At 35.6% G+C, this 10,898-nt stretch overlaps 1 protein-coding gene across 3 annotated transcripts; it reads left to right on the forward strand.

Moving 5' to 3' along the window:
• Positions 1 to 968: 968 nt before the first annotated feature.
• LOC128219646 (uncharacterized) lies at positions 969 to 10,311 on the forward strand. Of its 3 annotated transcripts, none has more exons than XM_052927545.1 (6): positions 969 to 1,100; positions 3,916 to 4,078; positions 5,547 to 5,630; positions 6,177 to 6,345; positions 7,083 to 7,136; positions 8,109 to 10,311. In XM_052927545.1, exons 2-6 carry the CDS (start codon positions 3,938 to 3,940, stop codon positions 8,150 to 8,152), a joined length of 492 nt encoding a protein of 163 aa, XP_052783505.1. In that variant the 5' UTR covers positions 969 to 1,100; positions 3,916 to 3,937; the 3' UTR covers positions 8,153 to 10,311. The 3 variants fall into 3 exon arrangements, with proteins under 3 accessions (XP_052783505.1, XP_052783506.1, XP_052783504.1); XM_052927546.1 differs by lacking the exon at positions 969 to 1,100 and adding an exon at positions 1,592 to 1,629 and having other exon boundaries at positions 8,109 to 10,310; XM_052927544.1 differs by lacking the exon at positions 969 to 1,100 and adding an exon at positions 2,637 to 2,790 and having other exon boundaries at positions 8,109 to 10,310.
• The last annotated feature ends 587 nt before the right edge of the window (positions 10,312 to 10,898 follow it).

Here is a 10,898-nt window from a genome sequence, read left to right on the forward strand (position 1 = left end):
GTGACATGTTATATGTCCAGGAGAGAGCATACATCAGTGGCATACGTGACATGTGATCTGTGCAGGAGAGAGAGCATAAATCAGTAGCACACGTGACATGTGATCTCTCCAGGGGAGAGAGAGAGAGCATACGACAGTGGTATGGTTGACATGTTATCTGTCCAGGAGGAGCATACATCGGTGGCACACGTGACATATGATCTGTCCAGGAGGGAGCATACATCAGTGACACACGTCACACGTGACTGTCCAGAAACAACATACAATCATGGCACACGTGTCATGTGATCTGTCCAGAATATAGCATAATACAACAGTGGTATGGTTGGTATATGATCTGTCTAGGAGATAACATACATCAGTGACATGGGTGACATTGCATTTGTCCAAGAGAGCGCATACACTAAGCAACAGTTAATGTGAACGATATCTTTTTGAAATGAGGCCCAGACCACCCTCATTCGTAAAGACGCCCATATGTATTCCGGGCGTGTTGAAGTCATCACGCTGTTTTATGGGGCGCCAGGGCTCCATTTCAATAAAGATCACACGTTTAAGAATGGTGCAAACTGCGTTTCGATAACAATACCTTAGGGACATTTATCGCATAGATTCTGCCTGTAGCTTAACTGGTGTACCCGAAAACTCAGCAGCGTAGGATTTACAACTGAGATAACTTATTGAATCAGGACTCTGATGTCTTGTTGTCGAACTAGCGCATATAGAAAAGGCATTTTTGCTCCCATTTGCGACAAATAATAGCGCATCAATACCACATATACAGTATTTATCGTTATGGCATGTGGTTTTACTGGCAGGGAGCCAACACTATAAAGATATATCATGTTACACTTATCAACATGACAAATGGGATCCGGCTGAGCGAGGCAATATCCTGGTAGTTGTGGTTTATTTTCTGAAATACTTCTCTGAAATCGAAAACGTCTACAAGGAGGGCATGGAAACGAGAAATCCCCCAAAAACCACAAACAATGGGTTTTTATTTTATGAGTTGGAAATCCAACTTGACAATCTTAATACTATTTAAGCAGCCGATTACGAAGTTTATTCAGTCTTAAACCTCTTAAAGGGTCGAGAAGGTAAGTTATTTTGCTTGTTTGTTTCAGTGTAAGATCACATTATATTTCAACCATTGAGCACAAATATCTATATTTCACGATTGGTGTAGCCACGATGATTTGTTTTTCATGTGGTGGAATATAGTGCGATCTTATACTATAACAGACATTTTTCTTTTTATTACATGCTTTTAGGGTAATAAACTGACATTATATTGTTTTTCCATTTTCACACTTTTAGTTTGGTAAAAATTGCGACCAATTCGTAAGATTGTGACTTAGACCATATTTCTTTGTAAACTCATAAGATATATTACAGTATAGTTTTCAAGGAAAAGAATAAAAAGCAAGAGTATGAATCGTTCGGTAGTAAGACTGGATTTTTGATCTTGTGACGTTTTGTCGACTAGTTAACTTAAGTGCATATACTCTCAATTTCTTTTAATAAATCTTATGGGACAATAACATTAAGACATTTGTTTATGTAGTAGTAATTGCAAATGAACATTTCGTCGAAGGTACTCAAGCGCAAACGCTCCTACAAGTTTATTTAAGTACAAAATGGTGATACATTTATTGCACTGTATATTTCATAACAAGATCAGCGCTAAAGTTGAAAGAAACTTGCAAAATAAAGCGATAAAAAATGAAACCCATTTTGAAAAGTGTAACTCCATATCTAGAGTAAAAATGGAAACACTACCAGTATATAATCTGTATCAATTAGTATTGAAAAGATCTAAAAAAAAATGCAATAAATTACAACCCCAATTAACTTGTTGGGAGAACATTGGCGAGTTCGAACTTGAATTTTGTAATTTTGTTAAACGTTATTCTATTCCATTAGTACGGTGCCAATATACTGGCATTCCATTAGTACGGTGCCAATATACTGGCATTCCATTAGTACGGTGCCAATATACTGGCATTCCGTTAGTACGGTGCCAATATACTGGCATGCCATTAGTACGGTGCCAATATACTGGCATTCAATTAGTACGGTGCCAATATACTGGCATTCCATTAGTACGGTGCCAATATACTGGCATTCCATTAGTACGGTGCCAATATACTGGCATTCCATTAGTACGGTGCCAATATACTGGCATTCCATTAGTACGGTGCCAATATACTGGCATCCAGTACTTATTTTAATTTCGTGATTACGAAATACATGTATTAAATCGTATTTTCGAATTACATTTCGGAAAAGTTTAAACATGAAATATTTTGCTATTTTTGTTGCTGTAATATCTAGAAATGTGAAATGATTTAGAAAATAAACAAATGTGAGTATAGGGATAAAAACAAAATATACAAAAAACAAACAAAATATAAATATACATATTTAAGTTTATAATGGCCAAACCTTTAAACAGTGTATAACATGACTATACCACTTCAAAAACTGAACGTGTGTGCCTTTAACGAGGTATCTATATTTTTTCATTTTTTTCGAACATATAAGAACTTTTTAGTATTAAAATTTATCAGAAGCATACACTTTCATTTAATTTATATCGGAAGCATTGTGTCTTAAACTTGGCGAATGATCTAATGCACCAGTCAATTGCAACCACGCCCCCAGGTCCGGGGAATAGCGGGGACTTTGACTTTCGGGCCATCCAATCCCACGTAAAATCACCGCCCTGAGGCGACAAACTGCTGGTAAAATCCCCGCCAAATGTCCCGCACCCCAGGGACATCCTAGGTAAGGCCCATTCCTCGCTATTTTCGGATTGAAAACAAAACCACCGCATTCACTCGGCACTGCTGGGACACCTGGGAGGTAAACACATGGCCCATGGTTGTTAACTCTTCAAACGAATAATAAAATGTTGCTGACAAAAGATCAGATCGCCGATATTCATATTTCTGTTCGAAAATGAATGTTTAATGGCCTACTAACGGTTTAAGAAAAATGCATAAAACATAAAAAAATTAATTTAAATATAAAAATCTGCGATCTAATTTTTTGACAGCAGTCTTATATAACTGGCTTCCATGCATATTCGCAAAAATTGTCTCGTTCCAAGATAAAAAATAAAAAAGTTATCAAAACGTTCAATCTGTGAGAGTACAGCTTTAACAAAGTTTTGAATAATCGAGCCCATCGAGCCCATGGCTTTATTTATTGACTTCTGGGCTTGTTCCTGTACTTCTCATTGTATTAGGAAACAATCGTAAGATTCAAAATGTCACGTCTTTGATTTCTTTTAAAGATGCACTCTTACTCCCAAATAATATTAACCACAATTAATACAATTATTGTTTTAACATAACATAAAAGAGGATGAATAAATGTCGAAAACAATGTTTTTTATGAAGGATACCGAGTTAAATTTGAAAGAAAGGCGCATAAACCACGGTTTCCTACCTTATGAGACAATAGTCAGTAAATCCTTTAGCATTCGCCAATCATTTAATGTTTTTGCGCTTTCAGCGATTAAATGCAAGATTATAATCTTGTTAGCAATAATTAATATTTTCCATAAATGAATTATTAAGTAAGCAGTTAAAGGTTTATCAGTCAAAATTTATGTTTGTTATACATGTGTTTGTACTGATTTTGAATAAGAGTGTCACTTTAACATACGTTTAAAGAAAATGAGTAAATATTAAACATTTAATAATGAAACAGAGAAGAGAAAAATTAATTGAGCAGGTGCTATTAATTAGCAAAATATATCAGGAATTTAGTATGCATCAAATATTAAATAGCATAATATTTAAAACAACAACTCTATTATGACGCCAAATTGACTTATTATCCTGTATTAAATGTATTTTACATTCGCGCATTTCTTTTTAAAGCTTTTATATCGTTTCTCTTCAGAAACTGAGAAAGATCCAACACAATGCTTTTCAAGTGCACCCTGGTATTGCTTGTTTGCATACTCCTGATTGACCCATCAGATGCGTGGGGCAGAAGACTTAAGAAGAAACTGAAGAAAATTATCAAGAAAGTGAAAGAACCGGTGAAGAAAATTGGCTGTAAGGTAAAACCAAGATTACAAAAGACCAAAAAGTTACTACATTTACAAACATTCATTGGAGGCTGCCTGCTCAAAACTTATCTCCTAAAAGATACACCGACTAATGTTTTAAGGCTGTAAGGTAAAGCCAAGAACACAAATGACCAAGGGCGTTTTTGTTGATACCGAACCAGTTTCAGTTTTGGTTTTAAGGGTTACGGCGGTTTGTAAACCTGTTTCGATTTGAAGTAACAAATGCATGGTTTTGTGTACAGGTTCACAAACATGATGGAGGTTCTGTATGTAGCCAGTATTCCTAAATTCCTTCAAATAAATAACATACCGCAAATGATCGTTAGCCCGTTTCAACAAAATGGTGTTTCAACACATGTGTTGGACCACTGTCCGCCATTTTTTTTTCAAAGTGAGCTAGTTTTCTGATTGAACGAGCCGCCGAAACGCCTCCGGAAGGGATTTTCAGTAGTTTCAAAAAAACAGTTTCGGTTTTCGTAAAACAAACGTTGAAACCGGTTTTCATTTTATTTGAAACTGTCACAAAACTATACAGCTCGTGAAACTAATTAAACTAATTACGAACCAAAACAAGTTTATTAGCAACATAAACGCCCCAAAGTTACTACACCGTAAACAAGCCTTTATTGGATACCGCCTGTTCAAAATTAATCACCCAAAATATACATCAACCATACAGCTAGTTTGTTAAAAATAAACTCATATTAATCAATGTTTTTGTCGAGATTATCTTTGTAATACTTAAAGATGCACTCTTATTCCCAACTACGATGTACCACAACTCATACATAATGATTGTTTTAATTTACCGAAAAGGATGAATACATATTGAAAACAATGAATCCTATGATCAGAAGAATACCGTGTTTAATTTGAAAGAAAGATGCAGAAAACACGGTATTTCTACCTTATGAGACGACAGTTGATCACTGTAGATATTTTAGGACCCACCAGTCATTTAATATTTGTGCGTTTTCATCTGTTAAATACACGGCTAAAATCTTGTTATCAGTAACTAATATTCTTCCTTAAATGAAATTATTTAGTAAGAGGTTTAAGGTTTTTACTCAAAATTAATGTTTGTTATACATGTTTATGTATTGAATTTGAATACGAGTATCACTTTAAGAGATGGAAAACTTCTTATAACATGTTCACTACATTGAATGTTTAATATTTTCTGTTCACAAGTATGGCGTCACCTGTTCATACAGCCAGGACAATCAAACTTCAAAACAGTATGAAAGCTTCACAAAGTCACGGGCTGGTATTCAATATTGGTCTTAAGAACGATGTAGCTAATCGGATTATTTGCTATTTATAACTGACCAATAGAGTCAATGCAGTCAATGATTTAGAGCATAAGATTGGCTTAAGTCGCATATTGAATACCAACCACACCATGTGTCATCACAGTATTGCCAGGCAAACCTGAAGAAAGGATTGTAATATCTTTCAGGCTCTGTTCGCAGTAGCTTGTCCAGCCAATCCAATCGCAAAAGTTGCTTGTACAGTCGGGGAGAGAAAGATTTGCAAACGAAGTGTAAGTGTTTCAGCGTAGGTAAATATAAAAATGGTGTAAGACTTTTTATGGTTACACATGGCGCTGGTATCGCGATTGTTGCTGCTTGAGTCGTGACGAGATATGTGACGTGCAAAGCGTGAGAAGAAACTCACACATTGAGTAAGTGAATATGACGGGAAGTTGTGAGTGCGAGCGAGTGTGCGCGCGCGTGCGTGCGTCAGTGTGGTGGGGAAGGAGAGGGCTATTTGAGGACTTCAATGCAATGCAAAACGAAGCAATTGAGCGATTATGCATACGGTTTCCTGTATGAGCCATGTCAGTAAATTGTAGTAAGAATTCAGGGTCTATGTGTGACCGCCACTCAAGGACTCGACTCTGAATCACTGTTCTATTTGACCTCTGAGAAAGGACACCGGTTCAGTAAATGGACTTGTTATCATATAAACTGTGTAGTTGCTTTACAATTGAGTATACACCAATAAATGAAATTGAATCACGTACAGAAACCATACAAACATAGGCGGGAAAATAACCAATCAACTTTTATTATGTTGTTAATTCCAGGTTGATATGAGTGTAAACATAGAGCCGTTTTCTGACGACATGAGCGATTATGACGTCAACGGTGACAAACGCGTGAACTACGAGGAGTTTGTGTCAGCGGTAACGAACACCGTCAACCTGGCCGAGCCGGCGGAGCTGCGCAGACCTTTCACGTTTGCTGATGTCAATGGTGAGTGTGTACTGAACAGAACAGAACAGAACAGAGCTGGTATCCATAAAACATCTTAAGTCATTTCGTAACTGAAGTCAATTTCTTTATTTTTTTTAAAAGTTTTTATTTTTTTGTCTTGAAACGAGCCATTTTTTGCAAAAATCCATGGAAACCAGTTATATAAGACTGCTGACACAAAATACATCGCAGATTTTTATGTTGCAGTTAAAAAATAATGTTTTATGCAGTTGTCTTAATCCGTTAGTAACGGTTTAAGCCATAAAACATTAAATTTCGAACGGAAATATGCTAATCTGCGATCTGATCTTTTGTCAGGAATCTTATATCATTGGTTTGCAGATATTAATGCAAAAAAATTGCTCTTTCCAAGAAATGCTGACAAAAGATCAGATCACAGATTTGCATATTTCCGATCGAAAATCAATGTTTTATGGCATAAAAAATTAATTTTTGAGCTTTAATATAAAAGTCTGCGATCTAATTTTTGTCAGCAGTCTTATATCACTAGTTTCCATGCATTGTCGCAAAAATTGGCTCGTTCCAAGACAAAAACTAAAAAAAAGTTGTCAAAACATTCAATCTGTGAGAGTGCAGCTTTAAGTTCTCATTTCACAAAAACAATTCTATTTCTCTTTCCATTCTATACGTGATGGTGAATTGCTGCACCTTTCTTGTTTATCGACTATATGGAGCGATTGCACACATATAGTTCTATTTCTCATTCCATTCTATAGGTGACGGTGAATTGGACACACAGGAGTTCATTGCTGCCCCGTTCTTGTTTGCACGTAAGTGACACAATATTGACCATTTGCTTGACGGGATTCTCCGAGTGTTTGTGCTACTGTTTTAAAGTCGTTTGTATTGTTACAACCAGATTATTCATCATGAAAGCTAACGTATTTTTATACAATTTAGCCACCAATGAGCCGATTGTTCAGAACTTTGTTAATGTGAACAACGTTGTTTATGTCACCATTGTTAACTTTCAAGTCTTTACTGCTTGTATTCAATATAAGTCTTCATTGGATCTTAGAACGATGTAGCTAACCGGATCACTTGTTATTAATAAGTATCCAATTGAGTGAATAAAGTCAATAATGAATGACCATAAGATTAAATTAATATATTAAGAATATTAAATACCGCCCCCCTAGACGTTTAATGGATACATTTGTACATATGCAGACTTGCTTAAACGGTTTGAGACAAGTGTTTCAGCTGTATTTGTTTTGTATGATTTATTAAAAACGCTGGCGTTGACAACGTTGTTAACCATTTACGTTTTGATATCTATATATTTATAAAAAAAGAAACTTTTTTCATCTCTGTTTTTTTTGTATATAATTTTTCTTGTACTATGCCATGTATCCTTTTGACTATATTAATTATTTTCTGATTCATATCGTGTTTTGTCAAAAACTGTTATTTACAAGTCTGTCTGTCTGTCTGTATGTATGTCTGTCTGATAACTCTAACAAAGTTCTGAACAATCGACACAATGTCTGGGATCCAGAAATAGTTTCTATAGGTATCAAATTGTATTTGAGAACACTAACACTTACATAATTTAATGAAGTAGTTTCTTTTTATGAGTGATATTCGCTGGTGTGAGGATTCATAAATATACAAGTTTTTGATCATTTTTTTTTATTTAGAATCAATACATTCACGTACTTCATATTTGTTCATGAACATTGAACCATACTTTAAAACAGAACGAGCCTTTTAAACATGAAATATTTTTTGTTTACTTTCAGATGTCGAGCGTTCAAATAATACAAACACAATAAGCACCACCTAAGAGAGGGTTTTAGCCGACTTGGCAGTATATGTATAAATATATGTATAATATTTACGTTCAGAAATGTAATGACTCTTGACATTAAATGTATTTTCTGAAAAAAATTACTTCTGATTGAACGATATGCAAGTGACGTTTTATGTATTGTTTATACGATTCACAGCTAACTGGTATTATCGATAAATCCTCAACTTACAAGAACGATTGGAGCGCTTAGCTTCTCTTACTCGAGTTCAACCATAACCATAACTTTCTTTTCTAAAACAACAGAACAAATAACTTGTCAAAATTTTATTTTGTTCTATTTACATTTAAAGTTTGGATTTAATGGCGAGGCTCCATGTTATTTACACAAACACGAATTCACAAGCATAAAGAGCGAACGAAGCAATCTGGTCACCTGCCAACTTGGCGTATTACTGGCGACCGCCCCAAAGGGCAAAGCAGCAGTTTGAATAGCCCCCAATGGGCTTTACGAGTTTGATTATGAAATAAACTTAAGTATTTGAACGTGAATTCCGTCAAGGTGTACTATGGCCGGAACTCACAAGTTAGCATTTTAACTTTAAGTCTACTGTCTGTATTTATATGATTCAAATAGATTAATAAAACATCATAATTTAAGTGCTGCCGAACGCTAATCACAACTCATTAAGCATTCTATACATAACAAACACAAAATGTCACGATTTTAATAGGAGCCACGCCGCTGGTAAATTCACGAGTTGTCCATCCGATGAGGGTTTGGGTCCCACGAGCGAAGAATGTGCACCTGTGTTTGCGTAGTGGTCAGCGACTTCGCAAGTTCGTCGTGGGGGCCTTAAACGACCATGGATGTTTTAGCTCTGCTGAAAACAGATATGCAAAACGGGCGCAGACAAATGCATCACATGCCGCTATTCATGAACATAACTATAAACAAATCAAGAGCTAAGAAGCAAAAGGCACGTGAATTTTTCTTAAATAGCAAACCTAGCTCTTAAAAAACTAACCTTTCGGTTCGACTGCCTGAACGAAAGTGAATCGGTGTGGTTTCGCGCTCGATTTAGCGCATGCGCTGAATCTCTTTTTAAGTTTTAACCAATGAAAAGCTTTAACGAAATGGCGGGCGTGGGAATCTTTTGATTTCGTAATACTGTAAGGCGCCCTCGAGCGGATCTATTGAATGATTAGATGTGTATTACTAATGTAAACATCAAGGTGCTGAAACGGGTTGATTATTCTCGATAACAACAGCTATTTTATAGTTAATAACTGGTATTAAGTTTTTTTCGCTTGATTTAATCGGTTATATGTATGCTACATTGGCAATTAGTTTTAATTATTTACTTGAAGCTTTTTTTGAACTTATTCAAATAAAAATGTATTCCTTGCAATATCTAAGTGTCTATTGAATTTTGTAAATGTGTTTTGTTAATACAATTTTTTTGAAAACTTAAAACTAAATTCACAAAAAAATAAATAAATGTCTTTGATAAGGCTTTAAGATTTTTGATTTTTTAAGTGAAGTTCTTCCATATCCCTGCTTGGCTTTGTCTTACATCGATAACAATTTAATATCATCTGATCATTTTTTTCTGATTATCATGCCGACTTTATCACATTTCTTGTTGACCCACGTTGGTAACCCTTGTCCTGGAGATGGGTCATTGTTGGCTCGGCATTTTATAATTATTATTTTACAATGGAGAAAACATTTGTTAGACTTATCACCCTTATTGGACACAGGTTGTACATATTTGTAATGTTCCATTAGAATTTTGAATACAAGTTTTTCTATTTGTATATAAAATGCATATCTCCTTAAGGAGTAAATAAAGATATTGTATTGTATTGTATTGTGTTGTGTTGTGTTGTATTGTATTGTATTGTATTGTATTGTATTGTATTGTATTGTATTGTATTGTATTGTATTGTATTGTATTGTATTGTATTGTATTGTATTGTATTGTGTTGTGTTGTGTTGTGTTGTGTTGTGTTGTGTTGTATTGTATTGTATTGTATACGCGATATGTAATAATACTAAATACTGTGTTTAACATTATTATCACGATATCGATTATGCTATCATGCTATAAACAAGATGGAAACTAAACTTGGCCTTTGTTTGATAATAACCTTTGAGAAAAGAAATGGACTAGCAGGGGCGTAGTTAGCCCTCTATTCACGTAGATTCATAATTGTGCTGGCGGGGGGGGGGAGGCATGCCTAGTCGGAAAATTTGAAAACTATGGGGCAATCTAGTGCATTCTGGGCGTTCTGAGTTGCTTTATTTACTACTAGAAAATGGGCAGTTTTAGGATAATGTTAGGGTATGATAATTATCGGGGATATGAACGCAATTGGGCTGGTCAAAGTACGCGTGGAGTCCTTCGGACTTAACACACTTAGACTAGCCAAATTGTGTTCATACCCCGATAATGACATCAACCCCGCAATTCATTCCTTAAATGAACTACGTTTAAACGAATTTGTGATTATTGAATTTACAACTAATTTACGACTAAAATCCTTTATTCAAACGACCCTGGAATTGTTGGCTACTGGGTGACGGCTAATACAAACTCCTCAGCCACATTGGATCTGCCAACCCCACTATCCTCATGACGGTGAATACAAACTCCTCAGCTCCATCGGATCTGCCAACCCCACTGTCCTCATGACGGTGAATACAAACTCCTCAGCTCCATCGGATCTCCCAACCCCACTGTCCTAATACAAACTCCCCAGGTACATCGGATCTGAC

Source organism: Mya arenaria, chromosome 15, assembly GCF_026914265.1.
Source record: "Mya arenaria isolate MELC-2E11 chromosome 15, ASM2691426v1".
Lineage (NCBI taxonomy): Eukaryota > Metazoa > Mollusca > Bivalvia > Myida > Myidae > Mya > Mya arenaria.

What these genes read in the sequence shown, in the direction of transcription:
- LOC128219646 (XM_052927545.1), top strand. Translation starts at nt 3,938, where the DNA reads ATGCTTTTCAAGTGCACCCTGGTATTGCTTGTTTGCATACTCCTGATT. An exon ending in TGAAGAAAATTGGCTGTAAG is followed by an intron (nt 4,079 to 5,546) that starts GTAAAACCAAGA and finishes AATATCTTTCAG; the next exon opens with GCTCTGTTCGCAGTAGCTTG. An exon ending in CACGTTTGCTGATGTCAATG is followed by an intron (nt 6,346 to 7,082) that starts GTGAGTGTGTAC and finishes TCCATTCTATAG; the next exon opens with GTGACGGTGAATTGGACACA.